The sequence below is a fragment of the Neopelma chrysocephalum genome, unplaced genomic scaffold (genome assembly GCF_003984885.1).
Source record: "Neopelma chrysocephalum unplaced genomic scaffold, ASM398488v2 Primary Assembly neopelma1_71, whole genome shotgun sequence".
Classification (NCBI taxonomy): Eukaryota; Metazoa; Chordata; class Aves; order Passeriformes; family Pipridae; genus Neopelma; species Neopelma chrysocephalum.
The window spans coordinates 6,107,349-6,129,864 of NW_020897731.1; the positions used below are offsets into that span (position 1 = coordinate 6,107,349).

Here is a 22,516-nt window from a genome sequence, read left to right on the forward strand (position 1 = left end):
TTTGTTAAAAAACTGTGGTACTTTAAAATATTTTTAGATATTTCCTGGCTCCTCTAAAACAAAACAAATAGATTCACTGTCTTACCACAAGTTACTATATTGTATAGATAAAGCCCTATGAAGTACAAAAGGAATAGAGAGGCCCAAGTGCCTTTTCAATGCAAAAAGTATTACAGTAAGTACCTTTAAAAAAAATTAAATTCAGGTAGCCCCACTTACTCACCAACACTGCAAAGGTGGAGCCATTCAGGCCATGACTAATCACTTAATTCCAGGCAAGTTCATTCACATCAAAGGAAAGTACCCAAATATAAAGACCTTGTATGACATAAGAATCACACTGGAGTTGGACAAACAGTTTTTTCTCAAAGGTTTTAGGGAATTTTTGTGGACTTTTGCATTTCCGAATGGAGGAGAGGGGAGGAGAGGGGAGGGGAGGGGAGGGGAGGACTTCAGACTGAAAATCAGACTTGCCGTACAGTTTTAGTTTAGTTTCATTAATGCATTCTGTCTCCACCTTCACTGAGGGCTTTCTAGGATACTGCTATAAACTTTGTCAGTAAACATAAATACAAGCAACTTGATGATTTTTGATGTCTTGTATGTTATGCTTTGAATTGTTGATAGGCATTTATTCAATGCAATCCTATTTACATACAAACCCTATATATTATATGCTGTTTCCTTGAACACAGTAGGAAGCAAACAGCAGGAGACAGTTTCCTTACTCACAGCTTCAAGCACTTCTTTCTCAGAGTCACATTACAAGCAGACCTCAGGCTGATGGGCTTCCTTGCTCCCTTTTCTGTGCATGTCTACAGTGCTCTGCCCCTTGCACACATCCACACAACCACAATAAAATTGATCTCACTATTTTCAAGACATCAAAAAAGTTCCTCGGATAGTCTAGTTAAGGCTTTACCATGACTAGTGCACTGCCTACTCTGGAGAGAACAGCTGAGGACTGGAAAACTATTTCTAATCAAAAGGAAATTTCAATATTTTGTTTTAGAGTTCTTGCACAGCAGGCCTGAAACAGTTTCAGAGTGATGGGGTACAACTACAAAACCACACACTTGTACTCCTCTAAAACGCTTACCTAACAATTGCATGACACTATGCAAAGACCTCTGTATTCTGCATTAATTACAAAATAGACAACTTAGAAAGTTCTACTGGTAGCCAAAACCAGACCCATTCTTCCATTTACAATGTTTCAACAGTGAGCTCACAGGAAAGACTTTTTGGACTAATTCTACTCATTACCTTGGGTTAATATATTGGCTGAACATACAGGGCCACACTTTGATGAAAACAAAGAATCAGTACCAGGAAATTTTACAGGTGAAAAGTAGGAAATTAGGAAAATGGCACAGCCATGCTTCCTCATAACCTGCTTTACTTTAATTCATGCCCACTAACCGATGTATGCCTCATTAATGATAAAAAAATTGGTTACACATGTTGAAATAAAAAGTAAACAATATTTACAAGAATGGAGACTGTATTTTCAACTCTAAAAGAAATCTTCACAGATAGAAAGAATATGAAGCAGGAGAGTAGCACTACCTTTACATGCAACACTACCCAGGGCAAACCCAAATATTCTGGTTATCACAGCAATGTATCACCTTGCTGCATCTCTCTAGTAAGCCTGTCTTGAAAAAGCATAAAATTCAATGAAGGCCCTGGCCCTTATAAGGTATTTCTCATAAAGTGCTTGTGACAAGAAATATGAAAAACCAAAATTTCTCTATGCTTCAAAAGCAGCAAGGGGAGATCGTGCTGTAATTCTCTCATTGCTGACAGCCCTAATGTCCTTACTCATGAAGGATGTTTGAAAACTTGAAAGACACTACAGGAAAAACTGGTGATACAGAAATCCTGCCTTACGGTTAGAAACTAAAGCACCTCAATGAGATTTGCTTAGCAACTAAAGAGGGCTGAGGTTCCTTGATCCCAGCCTTTAAGCATTTTCATTGAATACTGTCCAGTGCTAAAGGCTTTTTTATTTCAGCAAAGACTGAACAAGTTAAGTCAAAGCTAAATTCAGACCACAAATAAAACACTTCACCTGAACAGTGATGTTGATATAGATGTGGTGGACTCTTTGTTCTCTGAACTCTTTAAATATAAATGAGACATCTTTCTAATGAAGTTCACCTTAGTCTTCAAGCAAGACACACACAGCAATGCTCTGTGGTCAGTGCTATGGCTGGACTGGATTATATCACCAAAATGATTGAGCTCTTTTTGTCTTAAAGTCTATGCAGCAATTACATTGAGACATGCTTGTAATTCACTCGAAGCACATTTAGAAAATAATTATTAGTGTTACTACATCCTTACTGACATACTGAAAGTTATTTTCATGTAAATGGGCTGCTTTTGTAGAGAACATTTTGACTACTGTCCTAGGACTCACATATTTAAGGAACTACAATTTAACTGGGATGTAGGAAAATTCACATATAGAAAATCCAATGGCTTATCTGCTTGGTGCTACCTGCAGAAGTCATACTGAGACTAAAAAGTATTCAGCTAATTCTCCAGTGTCCTATTTGCCTGAAACCCCATCTACTTTTATGGGAGCTAAGAATCTCTAATATTCTGTTTAGCTATTGGGCATATTAGTTTATGAGGCTCAGAAAAGAACAAACCTTGTTTCTTAACCTTTCACTAAACCCCTCACAAACTCAAACACTGGCAAAAGAATAAGAACAAAAATGCATATGAGTGTTATCTGGAAATGTATATATTTATTACTTTCCAATTTCCCCAACTCTTGGCAACCATTGAATTTTCATTATTTTCATTGATTTGATCAACTCCTTTTAGTTCAGAACATGAATAAGCTGAAAAGAGCCAAAATAAAGTGTGCTTTCATAAAGCATTTGTCTCCATACAGAATTCACCAGCATAATTACACTCCTATAGTTCTGATGGGATAACTCCCCATGTGGACACTTAAATTCTACAGGCATTCACGAAAGATTAAAAAGCATCCAAAAGGTATAATTATACCACTATTGTCTCTGGTAAATTTCCTCATATAAAGAAGACCTTTCAATGTTGAAAAAAAAAAGTGTATTTGGGAGGAAAAAAAGAAAGGAAAAGTCCCTCAATTTCCTAATGTAAAAATATTATGAGGTTTTCTGCTCTTTAGTTACAACATATTATATAAGCATGCACAAAAAAAAAAAGATTACAACTATGAAAATAAAGGTTCCTTGGATGATTCATTTTGACTGACCAGTGGTCAAAGAACATTGACCTGAAATGATATCACAATTATTCAAGGTTATTTACCAAGGTTTGGGAATTTTTAAAGATCTGGGTAATTTTCCCTTTTAATATCATGGGTACAATTGATTTGTGGCATATGTGTTCATCAGTTCTGCAAAGCAGCTTCTGTAAGCTGTACTTAAGCAGCAAACTGGTTTGTGCCACTGTATAAAAATGGATCTGAGCTCTCGATGCCATAATGAGAGATGAAATGACAGAATTACAGTAGGTTTTGGACTCAATGTATAAAAGATGAACATAATAGATCTGCTTTTACTCTAGTTCCTTCATCTTGTAGCTATACAGTTAGAAAGCACAACTTCCAATGCTCAGATCTAGAATCCAGTTAGATTTTGCAAGTTTCATCTAACTTACAAAAAACCTAAACATATGAAGATAGAGGAGCTAATGGTTAAGGCATCCAAACAATCATAATTCTTTTAAGTAAAACTGTGCATAAAGGGTTAAAAGACTTGGAGTCTGCTGAAATAAACTAAATTTAACTCCACAGTTCCCTCAGGTTCTCATTAAAGAAGTAAATTAAGGTTGTCTGGATGGTTTTTAATGTGTGTTTTCTTTTTTAATGTATTTCATTTTATTGAAGTGCAATATTTTCACTACATTTTCTCGGTTTCAATTTATTTTTTTTTTAGAGCTAATACACTTATAAAATATTTTAACATTAATATTCTAATACATTTAGCTTTTACATAGTTTCTTGGCAGGGATTTTTCTTGGATTTCTTTTCTTTACAATTATTAAACATGTTATACATGTACATTAAGAAAGAACTACATGGTTTATATGGTTTAGTAACCAAAATATACAGGGTGAAATCAGCATATTGCTTTTCAGTGTCTTTGTATCATCATAATAGCATGCACGGTCAAAAGCCATGAAGCTTAACATTGATTTACAACTGATCATTAGATCAGAGACGTAAATTATTATAAGAGGACTCAAGACTTCTTGTTTCTGAGTCCCAGCTATAGCTAGGAATATTTAGGAGGAGGGAGACCAGCAGGAAAATAAGTGAAAGTTTCAGTACAGTCACTCTGCACTGATCATAAGTATAACTTAGTAGGTTAAAAAAATCCTAAACAAACAAAAAGTCAGGGGTGGGAAAGTAGCTGGGACATGACTAAAACCAGCTAAGTATTGAGAGAGCCTTAATTAGTTGTATGGCAGAGCTGAGTTCAACTCCAGGCCTGCCCCTTCTCCCTTCCAGAGGCAGAGCCTGATCGCTGGGACAGTCTCATCATTCCAGCCATGGATGCTGCAGCATTTCTTAAAAGATGCCACACACTCTCAGCAAAGGGGAAGGAGAGCATCCTACCCTCAAGCAAGCTGGCTGCTCCCCGACAAGCTGATGTCTGATATCTCAATGGCCAGCCCAGAGTTGTTGACCACACCTTAGTTACTAGACATATCATAATTAGTCACAATGATATAGTTAATGGATTTTTTAATTTTAATCTGCATTTCTTCAACTCTAGACCGATTAATTTTAGTTCTATGCTGAATCTGAAGTCTGTACTGCTAATTTCTGAGATAATTCCATATTAATTAAAGCAGCAAATTTTTTACAGAATCTGTTTAAAATAATTTTATTGAAACAGTGGGTGGTGGTGTAAAATTAGTGAACATCCATCTTACAGTCAAAGAGAAAATAAGGTCAAGTACCAGAGAATATATTTTCACATATAAATCAGATAAGTTGCTTTTTCTTCTCATACAACACAGATTCTATGGCTCAGAAGGGGAACCTCTTCCTCTATCACTTTTTAGAATTTAAAAAGTATACTTTAATAAACCTTCTTGTAGCAATTTAAAGCACTATTTTTAATAGACTACTAGAGTACAAACATACACTCCTCTGTACAGTCCTGCAGAGGGGCAGACACATTTGCTTCCTCCTGCTGCATCTGCGATAAGGGCTACCTACAGGATTCAATGAACGCTACTTCAAAGCCCCCTTGCTCAAAGATTTCCAGAGTCTCTCTGGGTCTCCTACCTTGTCTCCTACATACGGTCAGACTAGAGTATACAACCCTTCAGAACAGATTATTCCATCACTGGAAGCACTACACAATTATTCTTAGCACAAGTCAGTTACACGAGTTTCTGGAGACCTACCCAATGATCACTGAGATCATTCCTTAAAATTTCAATGTGCCTCCTACACCACAATATTGGGGTACATAAATATACACTGAATATTCATGCAATTAGTAGAGATGTCTCATGCATTCTTTAAAGAAGAACCCAAACTTACTCCCAGAGCTGTGAACAACACCTTCATGTTTGGTAAATAGCAGCAGCTGCATCTGCACAGCGCATGGAAAAGGAGATGAGAAAATACCAGGTTCTGGTTATAGCTGCACAAACTGCTGCACAAACTCTTCTGCTCACAATACATAGGAAAAACAGTAGTAAAACCTTAGCATGCTCTATCCTTAGAATTTTAGTTATGTTCTAGTAATGTAATCAAATTAACCAGCCATATTATAAAGCCTGGTAAAAACACTATCTGATATGCAAGTGCACCAGAAACAATGCAAGCTTTAAAACCTTAAAAGCCATTTTGAGAATCAAACAGAGATTGACAATATCTCTATTTTGTAGTGCCAACTTTTTGAACACTTTGCATTTGTCATGAAACATATGATGGCGTTGGCAGCAGTTCCCAATTAGCATTGGTCCCCTTTGTGAAAGCCACTGCCTAAACAAAGAACTAAGTATGGTCTCATTCTCAGCAAATTTGAAGTGTCTCTGTTCCACTGGTGAATTACTGCTATCCTGGACAGTAGGTGGAAAGTGTACAGGATTCTGAGGCACACAGAAAATAAACTCTTCACAGTTTTTTAGGCTCTACACATGAGCCATTCTATCACTTTTCAGCAACTCCAGCTTATATTATATCTACAGACTTACAGTAAGATGAGATAGTCACAGTATTTAAACCTTCAAACAATCTACGCTGCAAATCTGCCAGCCTCCTGTTCCTCAGAACGTTTCATCTCAGCTAAAAATTATCAGTTCAGAGGGATAAGAGCATGGAGGTATACAGCTGACTGTAATGCATTCCACCAGACAGCCTTTATGAATTTTTTAGCTGAACTTTCTTCTGTCCTTGTTGTTCTTGCCAACCACATGCAGAACATTTTAGAGACAACAGCAATTCCTCGGAGGTTTACATGCACTATTCAATTCCCAACAATAAAAAATAAAAGAAAACCCTTTTTCTCAACTCAGTTTCATCCATATTTTCCTTCATCCTAAATTACAACTAACATTCAGCACTTGCACTGCATAGCTGAGAAGCTAGCAGAAATTGCCACGTTCAATTAGCACAGCAGAAGCAGCAAACTAGAAATAGGATTTCATTCACTTTAATTCACTAGTTGGTTGCCATAAATACTCGTCTGTAAAACATGGAATTCTGAATACTCCACAGACATTATTTTCCTTTCATGAAGATGTTTGTTTACTTTGGCAGTGATTCTCTTGGGAGAAACTCTAATGACTTCCACTACCAAAAAAACCCCAAAACAAAAAGAAACAGAAACTGCCACTAGCAAGCAAGAAAATATTAGTCTAATGTGCTGGTTAAACTCCAGGGCACAAAGGAGAAAAAGCAGAGTAAATCACTGCTTTGCATTCTTGAGACCAGAACCCATATCCTTCAAGTCCAGCAGGCAGCACAGCTCTCATGATGGAAGCCAGGCTTTGAATAAAGGAAGAAAGCTGCCCATCTCCTGTGAATTTTAAGATTTTAAGATTTTTAGCCTTAAAAATAAGCAAACAAAAACATAACGTAGGAGTGGGAATAAGAGAACAGAGCAAACCATCTCAATCCCTGGTGTTAATTTCCCCCCCTGCTTTTAATTTCATTTCAACACACAGTAACAGAAGTTTTTTTACCCAGTTTTGCTATATTTGGATGATTCATATTTTTTCTTTTAATGAGAAAAAACACTAGGAGAAAAGATAAGCTACTGTGATTCAATGGACTGCTCACTGCTGAAAAAGACTTACCTACCTTCTTCCTATGGATGAATGATTATTATTTTCAGAGTTTAAAAAAATCAAGAACAAAAAAACAGTGAATGAAGCACATTGATATAAATCTACAGACCTCTTTTTCCTGTGAAATGTCAAATCTCATAATCTGCTTTTCTATATGAATAACCTGTAGTCTCAGACTATTTACCATGTTTCCATGGGAGGAAAAAGTCATTAACAAAAATCAACTTTAAGGTTAAGAGGAAGCAGCTCTAGCAAAAGTAGGAGAATCATGTATTTTAGTTACCAGTTAGAACAATGTGCTGTTCTTGGAATGCATATGCAAGCCCATTTCAAAGTTTAAACTAAGGAACAAAGTAGATACATGTCACAAACCACAGGACAGCAGACTGTGTACTTCCCTAAACAGCCTGATCATAGGGAAGACTGAGCAGATCTCTTAGCAGAGTCCTTGCAAGCAGTGCAGGACAGACACAGCTACCTAAACACAGATGGCTGACAAAGACCCCAGGAAAAGGAGAAGATATGGAAAGGGAGAAGGAGAGGTAAAACAGCAAAGAGAAAACAAGAAACTGATTTTAAAAACGCTGATTTCATTTTTGCTTGGGGGGGGTGTTTGTTTGTTTGTTTGCTTGTTGGTGTTTTGGTGGTGGTGGTGGTTGTTGTTGTTGGGTTTGGGGTTTTTTTGTTTTGTAGCTCTAGAGCTTTGGAAAAGAGGTCAAACAGAGTAGTAAATCACTGTAAATGGTGAAAGGCCTATAAATATTGTGGGCTGTGGAAAGAGCAATTTGTTGCATTACAAGCAGCCAATGAGTCTTTGTGCTGAGCCTCTCCACAAAAGGTTTTTTGAAGTTAGTATACTATCTGTAACCACATTTACTTTTAACTGTAACATGAAAAAAAATCATCAAAAAGCTGTTTTTAGTATTGGAATGAAAGCAAAGATACTTTTCATGTGTACATCTAATTGCAGCCCATATTCAAAATCACAGCCGCTGTGATTTTCCAACTAGCTAATAGGAGGGAAACAGCAGATTCTAGCAGTAGTCAGAGCTATTTTCTCTGATATTCTGATGTTCACAAAATTCAGCACCCAGTGGATGATGCAGAACACCAGACAAATCAGATGATCATTGTCTTTCAGGCACCAACAAAGCCAGGAAACCTGTCAGCCCCAGCTCTGCCACAGGTGGAAGCCTCCCAGGTGAAGTTGATGTCTGGCACATTTGTTGGAATGTATACACAGAAGCAGGTTGATTAATGGCTGCAAAACCCATAACTTATGTATATTTGGTTCTACTTTACTGACAGCAACATCTGTTTTTTTCAATTTACATATTATGTACAGTGATATTGCATATGCCTTGGCATTTGTAATGTTTGTTGTCTAGGCTTAGGAACTCATCACAGCTCCACAACTCTGGCTTCTTCAAGTCATTCAGATGAGGTAGGGCTCTGCCAGCATGCTCTCAAGCTTTCCTTAGAAAGGGGCAGCTAAGATAAATGAAAGCAGGAAGGAATCAAAGGATTACAGGAGAGAATAAAACATTAAAGCAAGAGGGTGTGAAGACGAAATGGTCAAAAATCAAGAAACTTGGGAGTGGAGAGAGAAAGCAAACTGCCAAGGACAGGCCTCAGCACTTCTTGATGGCACCAAGGTGCCAGTTAAGAGACTTCAGTTTGTGGAGGAGAAGCCAGAAGCTGTGGCCTCAGCATACACCAAGGGGTCTCATATCTGAGAAGAGCCTGAAAGATTCTCGGTTTGACTCATTCTTGCTTGTATCCAAAGTCAAGAAGTGTACGCCACAAGACCAAGAAGCACCAAAAACCTAGTGGATTTTGCACCAAGATAGCCAGAACCTTTCCTCATAATCAGCAGAAAGAGAGATCAGGTTTCTCTCTCTAAAAGTACCTGCATCAGGGCAGGCTGAATCATCCTGTGGTAGCACCTGTCCTGTGTTTGAAGAAGATTAGGTAGCTAATGCAGAGCAGACACTTCCTTTTCACATGGTTAAAAATAGATGAAATTCACCCCATGAAAGTTGTTTTAACAAACACACGGATTGGGGTAGGTGGCTACCATGGTAGAGATAAGCTGGCATGAAGGATGTGAGCGCTTCTGTCTTTCAGTCAATTTAAAAAGACTACTCATATATGCCAAGATGGCTGTTTTGAAGGAAGAATTGCTAGAATTTGGGCTTGATTTAAAGGTGAGGGATGGAGAAGCTGATTACTCACAAAAAAACCCTCAAATGAATGATTTCCTACGCACTTTGTAGAAACAGGCAGCTGGTTATAGAAGAGACATAGAAAAGCATTGCTTCCACCCTTGCTAGATGCCTGAGAACGCCCCAAGTAGAGGACAGCTTCTGTTCAGGCTTGCACACAACCAAATGTCAGGTGTATGACATGGACACAAAGGAAAGCCAGATGCTACCAGTTCTGCAGCTCACCAAACTAATGTTTATGAGGACTGTGCTGTGAAGCAACTCACTACCCAGAGAGGAACCATTACTTGGCCGGCAACATTTAATCAGCATGTGATCATCTGCGGGGCCTTGGTCTGCACTCTGGATTTCTTTTAACCCTTGTAAAACAGATGGCTGCAGAGTTCCTGAAACAGATGCCAATATAATGAATAATTCTGGAGTGCTAAGTCATAATACAGCAAAGATAAACATATATCAATTATTCTTCTATGCTGCAAATGTATTTTCATCCTAATTCTGCAAGATGGCATGGATACCCCAATACATATACCCCCACAGGTTCACAATCACATCAGAGATGACTGCAAATGCCGAACCGATTCTTTTCCCCCTCTACATTTTTTATGTATATAGCAAACACACACAGATTTAACAAATACGAATTGTTACACTGAGTGAGACCAAAGGTCCATGGGGCAGGCAAGAACGCAGCCATCCAGTCACCGACACTGGGTATGAATGGATGCCTAGAGAAAAGTACAACAGGTCAAGCACTTAATGACACTTCCCTTGTGTACTCACACATTCAACAGCTGTTTACAAATTCTTTCACTACTGAGCTACAGCTTCTCCAGAGCACAAAGGGAGCTCGATTGTTTTAGTCTTTTCAGGGGTATATGTATTAACAGTATATTTGCATGTGCCAAATTATTTATTCGTTTGTGCTACCAGTGGATGCAAAGGATAAAACCCCACCTTTGACACTGGAATACCTCAGAAGGCACCACCTCGTGCCACCACACCCCAATACGGGCTGTGTCCCAGCTCGCGTGGGTGTCTGACGAGCCCAAGAACAAGGCTTGCTGGCAGACCCTGGGCGGGTGGGGACGAAGGGATGACCAACACAGGTGCCCGGGAGCTCTAACACCCCTCACTGCCCCAGGGGCAATGACCCGCCCGCCCGTCCAACGGCGGGGCAACACTGGCAACACGGGCACACGGCGGGGCCGGGCCGGGGGCGGGGCCGGGCACGGAGGGGGCGGGGCCTCTACACCCGGCCCGTCTCGTGCCGCCGCGCTCGCGCTCCACCCGCCCCGCCCCGCCCCGCCCCGCCCGCCCGCGGCGCGCGGCCGTGCGTCAATGCAAATAAGCGGTGCGCGAGGCGAAGGGGCGGGCGCTCCCCCCCGGCCCGAACGAGCGCCTGATGGGATCGCAGGCGGCGGGAGAAACCAGCGTCGCGGCTTCCCCCCGCACTGTAGGGATGAAAGCCAGTGGCGCCCGCCGGCCCAAAACGAAATAAAATCGCTTTGTTTCAGGTGTGTCTCGTTTAACGATACAAAGGTCGTCGAAGCCCAGTGATTGCCTTGCTCGCCCATAAGGCTCGCAGAGCTGCTACCTCCCTTTTTTTTGCAGTGGTAGCGCCCACACGGCTCGTCGTCGCCGGGGGTGAAGGAGGGGAGGGGCGAGCTCCGGAGCTGATGCATTATTCATGAGGAGGCGGGGCCGCGGGGCTCATTACCAAGGTCGGGCGGGCAGGGGCCGGGCCTGTGACGTCACTGTGACGAGTGTTCCGGCGCTCTTAAGGGCGCCGCGGCGGCCCCCGGCCGGCAGCGGGGCGGGGGCGGTGGCCGGGCTGGGGGCAGGAGCCTCGCTGAGGAGGACGGGTCGCCTGCCCTGCGGAGGTACCGGCGGCCTCCCCGCCTTCCCTCCCTCCCTCCCCGCCAGTGCCAGGCCCGGGAACGCCCCGCTCTCCCCCTGCGTCGCGGTGTGGCGGCTGGGGGGTCGGACGGAGGAGTTGGTGTCCGGGGACAGTGACCTGTCCGGGCGGATTCCTTACCTAAGCGGATTCCCTGTGGGTGCGACTGTAAGCGGGAAGGGCTGCCCTACCGGGGGTCCCGATAAATGAAAACGAAAAAGACGATATCTGATAAAAATGGGCTCGTTATCGAAAAGCTGCGGTATTTTTAAAGCAGTACAGTGGCGCTGATGGCAAAGAAGAGGGCTTTATTCTATAAATTAGCTATTTTCGGACTTACATAGTGGCTTGCGATAGGCGGGTATTTAAACACCCCACCCCCCCGGTCCCATTTCTCCACAAAGATTATTACTTATCTTTGTGTCTTCGGTGTGCCGGGGTGGGGGCTCACCCCTGCGCCAAGCCTGTGTCAGGGGAGCTCCCGCAGGCGGCCGCCCCCAGCCCCTGCCCCCTGTCCTGCCCTCCCCGGAGCGGCCGCAGCCGCCTCGTTCCTGCTTCTCGTCCTGCCCCTCGCCGCCCGCTGTTGCCGGTTCCCCTGGCAGCGTGTCCGCCGGGTCGCCCCTGCCCTCTCTGTTTTCCCTCAGCGGCCGCTGCTGCGCATCATCAAAACATGCAGGATGAGCTGCTCCTGGGGGTGACACAGCAGCAGCAGCCAGGCAGCGAGAGGCTGAGCAGCAGCCCCGCGTCGGGACACCCCCCTTTCGGCCACCCCTCCTCTGACTTTAAACCCTGTCTCAGCCCCCACCAGGATTTAAACAAGCAGCAAGCGCAGCAGTCACAGCCGCCGCCTCCTCAGCTGAGCCAGAAGAGGAAAGAGTTTAAGCAGCAGCAGCAGCTCAGCAGCCCAGCCCAGCTCGGCAGCAGCCACCCCCTGAATAACCACCACCCCCCAGACTATCATCACCACCCCCCTCAGCAGCAGCAGCAGTTCAGCCACCCCACTGACAAGTACCAGCAGCAGGAGCACAGGCAACAGCAGCAGCTCCAGCTCCTCAGCGCTCACCCCCCGGAGCCGCCGCGGACGGGGGACCACCCGCACCACCGGCCCCTCGGCCCCGCCGAGCACCAGGGCTGTGCGGACAGGGGGGGTTCGGAGCGGCTCGCCCCTTCCTGCCCGGGGGGATCGGCGCCCGCGGACCCCAATGTGGGGGTGGCCGCCGCCTCCTGCGTGAATCCGCCTCCGTCTCCTCATCTGCAGGCGAGAGCCAAGCTGCCCCCCATGGAGTCCCCCCCGAACAGCCACTTACTGGGCAGCCCCGGGAACCTCCTGCCCGGCGGGCTCGGCTCTGGCTTCAGCAGCCTGCAGAGCCCGGAGATCCCCAGCCCCCATCACCAGAGCGGGGGCGGCTCCTCCTCGGCGGCTTCCCCTCCTCCTCCGCCGCTGCCCGGCTTCGGCACCCCCTGGTCGGTGCAGACCTCGTCGCCGCCTCCGCAGCAGACGCAGCAGCCTCCGGTCTCCAGCGGCGGCGGCGGCGGGCAGATCAGCGCGATGCCGCCCCCGAGCCCAGAGTCCGAGACCAGCTTCTACCCGGGGATCCCGTCATCGATCAACCCCGCTTTCTTCCAGAGCTTCTCGCCGGTGTCTCCTCACAACCCCTGCGCCGGGCCCTTCAGCAGCCCCTTCTCGGCCGCCGCCCCCCCGCCGCCGCCGCAGATGAATTTACCTCAGCAGCAGCAACAGCAGCAGCAGAACCGGAGATCCCCTGTGAGCCCCCAGCTCCAGCACCAACACCAGGCGGCGGCGGCCGCCGCCGCCTTCTTACAGCAGAGAAACTCCTACAACCATCACCAGGTATCGGGCGGGGAGCGCAGGGCGATTGGGAGCCCCGGGGCGGGGAAGGGGACGCGGGGACAGGACGGGGGCGCCGCTGCCCTCGTTTCGCTGGTCGCGGGAGCCGGGCGGCTTAGCCGCCGGCGCCGGGCGAGGCTGCGCGGCGGTGACAGCCCGGCGGGACCGCGGTGGCGGCGGCAGGGCGGGGCCGGCCCAACGGGAGGGAGGGGGGGAGGGCACCTGCGCCCCCCGCCCGGTGCGGGCCCGGGCGGCCGGAGGGGTCTGCGGGCAGCGTCCGCTCTGCGCCCGGCCGCGCTCCCCGGCCGCTCTGGGTGGCAGGTGCCGGAACGGCCCTTCGGCCCTGTCCCCTGCGCTACTGCCGGCACTCCTCGGTGCGCCGTCGGCTGTCCAGGGGCGCCGGTTTTTTTCGGGACGAGAGAAGAATGATCTTTTAAAAGAGCGCAAACGCTCCTGTTGGTGTCAGGGAGTTTCGCCGTGAAAACGCCCCCTCGTCCCCCGGCGGCGGGCGGGCTGTCCCCGAACAATGAGCCTGACAGCTCCGGCCGGCGCCGCCCCCGCGCAGCCCCTTCCCCGGCCTCGCACCGGCCCTCGGCCGGACGGGCGCAGGTCGCCGGGAAGAGGTTTAGGTGCGAAAGCTGTCACCATGCTGCCCTTTCAGCGGTTTTGGCTGACGTTGGTTGAATGTGTGTCCGAGGACAGCGCTGTGTTTCAGGTTCCCGTACTTCTGTGACCGATTTTTATCAAGTTGTGTAGCGATCCTGTGTTAAAAATGGAAGTTTATGTTTCTTTCTGGAACAAAATACTGTAAGAAATCAGAGAGAAGCAAATCTATGTTAATATCACCAGCAATTGCATTATAAACCCATCTTGCTGTGATTATTTGCTCAATTATGAAAGGCTGAAGTTGTATAGGCCTCCTCTTAATTTGTTTTTTTGTTCTAGTATTAAATCCTGTCAGTTTTAATCGGTAGAGATCAATTTGTATTAGAACTGGAATATCACATTAAGTGTGCCTATCCACCTACTGATTCCAGTGCATCACCATTAGAAGCTAGTTGTCCTTAACGTCTATAATAACCCTCTTCAAACAAATTCCGAAGCAATTCTCCAGCAGTGAGGTGTACAGGAATTTTCTCTCACGAGTTGTAGGTATACTTAGTGCCATGACAGCATAGCTAGCAATATTAGAGGCTTGTTAACATTTGGCATTATCTCTTAAGGTTTGTTTCACAATAGAGTGCCTGCCTCTCCCAAAATTCCAACCCAAGTATTCAAGTTTTACAACATAATTATCTATAATTATGTAGAACGGGATGTTTTCCTGATTACTTGACCAAGAATGACTTTAGTAGTTTTTTAGTTTGTTTTCTGGGGTTGGGGGTAAGGGAGATGTTGTTATAACTTTAGCTTTCTGTCTTCGTAAAGTTATGTTTTATCTAATGCATAAAGTATTGACATGCTTTAAATTTTTAAGTTATTGGAATTTCAAGCTGAGGGTTGCTTACAGCTAAGCTTAGAGATAAAAGTACTGTATTTTCACTTAACGGAACTGAATTTAGATTTATCACACGCCCCCATTCCATTTCTATGTTGGAGAAAAAGCCTTTCCAAGAACAGTCAGATTTGAGAATGCTAAAGATAAATACAGTTCTTTACTGTCACTCAGGCTCAGTGGGTCCACCTCTTGGTAGTATGACAGCCACTATAGGTCACTTTCTAGCACAAGTTGTGGCTTAGGAGTAAGAAGTTATTATCTTGTAAAAACGTTCCATCTAAAAACTGCTTCTGTTTTCATGTTGGAGAATACAGGGTACTTGTTAGATACATGTGCATCTAGGTAAGTGTAAGATAGACCACCTGTAGACAAAAAAAAATTCTCAAAAAAAAAATCGCAGACTACATCCTGCAGAATACCACAGATTCATTACTCCAGAAATTACTCCGTTTTTTACTCCAGAAATATTAGAGCTGGGTGTTCAGAATAATGCATTTTAATGTGGAAATGTTAAGATAGCTTCTTCAAGCTGATTCTCTTGTACAATAGTCAGTACTCTTTTTGCTCTTATATGGTAATACTAAGACAATGATATTCAAAATATGGGGGGGATTAAATCTGTCATTTGAATTCTAATTTTTAAATTTCTACTAACTGTAGTGAAATACTATTCACTGAGTAGAAATGACTCTTATTAATAGAAATATAAATAGTGTTTTAATAGTAATTTTTAAGTTAATCTCTTTGAATTTCTTGTGTTATTTTAATGTATGATAAATTGGTGTCAGGGTTTTTTGTAAGTTGGTTTTACACCCTGGAATTGTTCTTTTATGTATTTTTAAGGAATGCTGCCAGTTACTAAAATGATAATCCAAATTGCTTGCACAAGTACTGTGGGGTTTACTGGGGGGATGTATGAAGAAGTAGGAATTACTTCTTTTTTTTTCTTTAATGAAGCTGTGTTTTCTTTCTTGCCTCAGGAATTAATTTACATGTTGTCAGAAAAGAGTGGTTAATAGAAATCTCTGCACATTGCTTGCTTGGTGGTTGGTTGTTTTGGAGTTTGTTGGGGGTTTTTTGGTTTTTTTTGGTTTTTCGTGGAAAAACACATATTTTCAAAATAATGTAAATTAATTTTTTTTTTTTTTTTTTAAGCCTCTTCTGAAGCAGTCACCTTGGAGCAATCAGAGTAGCGGCTGGAGCACAGGAAATATATCTTGGGGAGGAATGCATGGCAGAGACCATCGTAGAACTGGAAACATAGGAATTCCAGGAACTATGAACCAGATCTCTCCTTTGAAGAAGCCCTTTTCTGGTAATGTCATAGCTCCTCCTAAATTTACTCGCTCCACTCCATCACTGACACCAAAATCGTGGATTGAAGATAATGTTTTCCGAACTGACACCAACAGTAATACTCTCCTTCCTTTGCAGGTAAGGATGGTATGTACCTGGTGTGTTCACAGTCTTGCATAGCATTTTGACTTGGTTCATTTTTAATGAGAATTAAACGGTAATTGCAGCCCTGCTACTTGGTTTGAAAATTGTATGTTTCTATATTAATTTTAGTCTTAAATTTTAACTAATCCCCATGTTTTCAGTGTATTCAGCAGTATATGATTTTCACATTTAAATAAGAATATTGACTGTCAAGAAAGATAGAAACTTTAGGGACTGATGAAGCAATAAAACACAATATGTTTAATCCAGCAAGTATTTTCTGACTATGGTAATGCTCATATTCTTATAAATCCCTTTAGACCTCGGTATTTTATTTTGTTTACTTGTCCTGGTACATAGATTTTCTTATTTCTGTAGATGGTTCTTGAGTCTTCGACATGTTCGTCTTTTACTGGTGTTCTAGGCTGACATTTGCATGTTAGTGAGATCTTTTTCCTCCACATTTTAGCACCTTTTATGTTTTCTTTTGTCTGGAAGCCCTGTGACTTAGAAGTGTTAAACAGGAGGATGTGTCTTAGAATTAAACATCTGGGTTCACCTCCTGAATTTTTCCAGTGGCATCTTATGTGACTTTAGGTAAGTCACTTAGTTCCAGCCTCAGTAACCTCCTGGTAAAATGTAAGAATGGGAAAAATAACCTATATTGATGTAGTCATTCCTTGTTAGCAGAGGCCTTTCATTCGTGACCACATTTGAGTTGATAAACTGTATTTGCATGAATTAGCAATCTAATCCTTATGTAGCTGTAGTAGTGGCAAAAGGATGCTCCTTGGGACCAGATGTCCCACTAGAGTTCCTGTTTCTCTTGATGTTTTGCTGGCAGAGGTCCATATGGGACAGAAGGCCATGTCCCAGCTCTGTCCAGGTGAGCTCAGTTACTGGGAGTATTCTTGAAGTTAACATGACTTTTGGACATGCCAAAGTCCTGCTCCAAGTGTATGTGTTTGGACCTGAAACTCAAGAGGATTTGCCCATACTGTGAATACTGGTTCCATTAAGTAGCCTTGCGAGCTGGAATATCATAGTTGAATAATCTTTTGTGTGGGTAGAAAGATGGGGGCAAAATGTGGCATTCTTCAGGTATTATGTTCTGTTAAGGAAAACAGATTACAGACAGACAATGCTTTGCAGTGCAGGGCTTCGAGAATAGTAGAAAGTAAACCCTGAAATGTGTCCCAAAGATGTTAGCCTAAGGAACAGGTTTAAAAATATTAGTGCCATCACATGTTGAAGCTGCAGTGATGTATACATTGGAATTCATATGCAGCTAAGCACAAATTGTGAATATATTTGCTCATTCAATAGACCTTAGAAGTCCGTATGACCATTCCTTTCAACTTCCAGAAGCTTCTACAGTGGTTGTTTTCTGTAGATTAACTCATTTTATGTCTAAACAAATGCTTGTGCATTCAGACTATAATAACTTCTATGTAGTAGGGTAGGAAAGGAATCCTTGTAGTTTAACTTCATAATACATTCATGTTTCTATTTAGGGGATAGGGGATTTTTTTTAAGAGATAGTGTCAAAGTGACACTTTGGACACTTAGTTGTTGTTGATCATACCTGTAAGCACCAGAGCCACCAATTAAATGGCTATATTTATGCTGCAGATCTGTCCATGCTTAAATCTCCCTGACATGTATAAAATCATAGTTGAAGAACACAGTAAAAATAATCCTCTTTGAAGGGTTGCAGTGTTATCTACTGCTATTGTGGAAACATTAGATGTTTCCATAAATTGTTTTGCTACACTGAAATTGTGTTCTTATTTTTCAGTTAGTACACTATTGTTATATGATTAATTCCTTGTGATGACTGTTACATTTTGGAAGTCATAATGAAAAAGTTAAATAGAGCTTGGAGCTCGTGCTTCTTTTCATCAGGACTTGTGTTGGCAATTGCGATGCTGTCAAACACTCATCTTGCTAATTCGTACTGTGCTTGTTTCCTTCCATAAAAGGTTGTGGTATTTAGATTGAAGAATCTTAAAGATACAGTAGCAATTTCAGAAGATACTTAAAAATAGTACTAATTAAATTTTGTACTGTCTGGAAAGTCTAACACCAAAAGTGTTTGTGTGTGTAGAAGTTACCTATTTCTTCCAAGCTTCCACAGAGCCAGTACATCTTAGCATGCCTGTTGGATACCCACACTGCATCACTCACACTTTTGCAGAATACTTTTTTTCTTTAACTCTAGTAATCATTTTGTGTGGCAGGGGACAAAGCACCTTTCCTCTGAACTTTAGCTAGTTCAAACTTAGCAAATAAACACAGGTTAGAAAAGCCAGTGCCTCCAGTGACGAACATTGTGTAGATTGTTAACGTTCAGATACCATTTTTTTTAAATGCTTTATATTTTTTTCTAAGTCCAAATAGCCTTCAGCAGTGTCAGCTGCTCATCCATTTTCTGAAGAACATGTATCTCATGCAAACAAGATAAGCCACAGAGGAATTATATGCAAATTCAAAGCTCTGCCCTTCCATCAAACTTCTTTATTCTTTGGTCTTTGCATTGATGGTGGTCCCCAGTATAGAACTGACATCAGTTCTGGTGAAAATAATGTTAGCTGACATTAAGCTAACATACCATTGACAATGAATGTCATTACTGATAACTGAATAAATAATTATGTGTATTACAGGGATGAAAGCAGATTTTCTGTACTTCCTAGTTAAAACTGAAATATGTCCCATGTGAAGTTGAACTCACAGTGGCCACATTAGTTGCAGCAAAGTTGCTTTTGCTTACAGAAATTATGAAGGATATCTCTTGGGATTTTTTAAAAGTTCAACAGGTTTTGAAGGAAGAATTGGTAGAATTTGGGCTTGATTTAAAGGTGTGAGCAACTTAAGCGTATAGCCAAATTTTCTTATGGGACTCACTGTAAGAAGCTATTTTTGCCTTCCTCAGGTTTTTAAGATAATATAGACTGCATCAAATAAAGTTCTTTCATAGACAAAATCATGTCTACAAGTTTTAAGTTCTGCCATGCTGCTTGCACCATTGTAGGTACTTCACATAGAGAAGGGACTGTTGCCTTGTACCAGAATCATTAAAGGAACAGTCAGAAATCTTGTCAGGTATTGACACCATACAACTTAAGCATTTAATTGAGGAGTCTATTCTCTCTCCTAAGAGAGAATCTAGGCTCCTTATTTAGATAATCTAATTCTCTAGAAGAACATACCTGGCACCACTGACCTTACACAGCCCCTGGGATTCCAGTTTAGGCACTTACATCGTGTTTCAAGAACTCAGATAATATGAATATTCCCTCTTATTCCCTGACCTGAATTACAAAAAAAAATAGGGTACAAAACTAAAAATATATTTTTTTAACACCTGATACTGTTGTTTTTCCCTAAAAAACATGCTTCAGGCATTTATGTAGCCAACATGCAAGCACAGAAATCAATGTTTTGTATATACATTTTTCTCAATTTACGTTCCTTGGATGAGGACAGTAATTAACCATTTCTGAATTTACTTTTTTTTTTTTTTTTTTAGAATTGCAGTGTCTGCTAACCCTATTTTGATTACAAGCTTAGTTTTTCTTACTGTCTTGCAAATGAGCTTACTAAAACCTGTTAAAACAGTTTAATAATACACTGCAGTGTTCAACTATTTTCATTCTAGTAAAAACACTGCATTCTATGAATATGAATTTAGTTTCTGTGTCTCTTTTGAATTACGGAAATACACTGCATGTCTGGGTGTTTTTCACCTTGATTTGTCCTTCCTGTTTGTTCAAACAAACAGTATGTGTAATGTTCATGGTCCTAAAAGCTGAGCTTTATTATTCTGTGTTGGAATTTAGATCTCCAGCTGGGGATTTGTGTTGTAAGGTAGCATCTTGTACAAATGCATATTTTTCTTTTGCTATTTATTTTTTAAATACGCTCAAGTTTTCAAAGATAGCGAATCACTTGAAATAAGACTGTATGTCAAAACAGATGTTAGTTTTAGATATTTAATTTAAGCTGCTGTCATGTTACTTCTGCCTTACAATCACTTCCATTCAGAGAATTTCAGATTTTCAATATGATAGTTTTAGTACAATTTAATATAGCTTAACAGTTTAAATGGCTAATCTAGATGATACAGATAGCAGTGAATATTAGGTGAAGAGCAAGTTGCTAAAGTTGGATTCTTAATGCTATGTTTAGACTCCAAAATATGTGGCCTGTTTTTTCAGAAGTGCTGACTGTTTGTCAGCTGATGTTAAACTTGAAGGCATTGGGAGTACAGCTGCAAAGTTCTCTTAGTCTTTAGACTAATGTAATTGTCCAAACAGTAATTTATAAGCCAGGCTTTACCACTTTATTTTTACTAAGGCGGTGCTGCCACAGAACGGTTTCGGGATTTTTAATGCAGTAGATTGATTACCTGGGACTGATTAAATAACACACAAAACCAGATATTTGTGTTTGAGGACCATACAGGGGATATCTCTAACTGGAGAAAGCAGTCTGCTGCCATGCTTTTAACGTCAGGATCACAACCTTTGAATAAATAGTATTAGGAGCTGTAGAGATTAATGATTCAAAGGAATTAATTAGTGGGAAGGTGGTGGGGCTTACCATACAAGTATTTTTATAACTTCATGTGAACCAGGACTTTTTTCCTACTATTTAAATTTGCTTCAGTTATACAACTCATTCTATTAATGCAATACAAAATCAGAGTTAGGAAAATCCAGCAAAATATTTAACAGTGTGGAAGTATAGCAATGATGTGTGTGCTGAGTAGAGTATCTCACCTCGTTCTGCCAAAGCACAGTTCTTCTGAGGTAAAATGAATGCGTTCTTACCTAAGATCTATCCAAAGTACATTTACCGTATGTGCTGATGTATTTACTTAGGTACCAGGCAGTATAGATATTTCTCAGTGCGGGGTGGGGTGTGAGGAACCCAAAACTCGAATAACAGCTTCCCATTCAAATGTCTTAATTGTCCCTTTAGTTATTTCGTTGAAAATATCAGTACACAAATTTTCTAGATTTTCCTTGTAAGTCAAGATTGTCCAGTCTTTAATGATCTCCATGATGTGTCTGGTTGTTTCCAGTTTATGAATATATATTCTTGAGCTGAAGTACTCCAGTATGGATACAGTACATGCTGTTGGGATTTTTTTGTTTGTTTTTAAATGCTTATGTAGTTGGGAATTAGGTGTGTCTTTGCCACAGGACCTGTTCTTGGTACATTTTAGGCTCAATTTAGCTAGCTTACATAGCTGCTTGTGTCATTTTAACTTCAAAACACTTTGTTGTCAGGTTGACCGTTCAGAGGTGTCTACCAGACATCTTTAGTTCAACTCTACCACTAATGACACCGTGAAAAGTAACCAAACAATTTCTTGTGTCTACTTTTAGCCTGCCTTCTTGTTTTTTTTATAGAGCTAAAATTGTAGTTGTCATAGGTTTTCATATTAAGTTTCTCATTTACACTAGTTATGGTTTCAAAAAGGGGATTATGATTATAGTATGTTCTCACTAAAATGAAAATTACTTGAAGTTCAGATTTTAACAGGTAGTTTAGAACATGTAATGTACTTAATTGTTAGGTTATTACTGGTAAGGTTGATACTGAAGACTATATTCGAGTGCTTTTTAAAGTCCGGATACTTTATTCCTAAATCAGTTGTTGCTGTCTAGTCCTAGAGCACATTTTTACTCAGGGGTCAGTTTTAATTTAATTTTTCTTTATTTTAGCTTCTAACAAACTCAGTTAATTCATCAAGGTCAAAGCTGCAGAGTCTTTTTTGCAGCCAACTAAGACCATACTTGAAACTGACTACAAGCTTTATGACTTTTTGTCTTCAGCCCCCATCGCCTGCTATAATCCTATAGAATATGAAGGGACACGTAAATGGTCATATCTTAAAAGATACTACCACTTAATGATTTTAATACCTGTGTTAGAAGTCTAATTCTTTACTTGAACTAGTTCTGCAGATCAGTAGTTTAAAGCATGTGTTCAAAATTAAAAGTTGTCAAACTTCTTAACTATGAGCATCTATTTTTAATGTTCGTAATTAAAGCATAGCAAAACTATTCACCATAATAGCTTCTGTTGTTGCATTTGCTTTATGTATAAAAGACAATATATGAGCTTTGAGATGTGACTGCAGTGAGTTTCTGCAAATGCTCAAACAGGATAATCTTTGCATAAATCGCATGGGTATATTTAGAAGTCCTAAAGAGTCTGCCAAGAAAAATTATTTGTTCAGCAGTTTAGTGTTGAAACTTGTTCTTCAGAGAAAGCTGCCC

General features: G+C 41.7%; 1 protein-coding gene across 4 annotated transcripts in view; it reads left to right on the forward strand.

Annotated features, from left to right (window-relative positions):
• Window positions 1-10,860: 10,860 nt before the first annotated feature.
• Window positions 10,861-22,516, forward strand: part of CPEB2 (cytoplasmic polyadenylation element binding protein 2) — a 54,144-nt gene continuing 42,488 nt past the window's right edge. For 3 of the 4 annotated variants that reach the window (XM_027686387.1, XM_027686386.1, XM_027686389.1), the window contains exons 1-3: window positions 10,861-11,056; window positions 12,235-13,288; window positions 15,939-16,217. In XM_027686387.1, the coding sequence (XP_027542188.1) occupies window positions 10,881-11,056; window positions 12,235-13,288; window positions 15,939-16,217 (1,509 nt within the window). In that variant the 5' untranslated portion in view covers window positions 10,861-10,880. Of the gene's footprint in view, window positions 11,057-11,335; window positions 11,423-12,234; window positions 13,289-15,938; window positions 16,218-22,516 lie in introns of those variants that run through there. The other variant, XM_027686388.1, reaches the window with a different exon arrangement.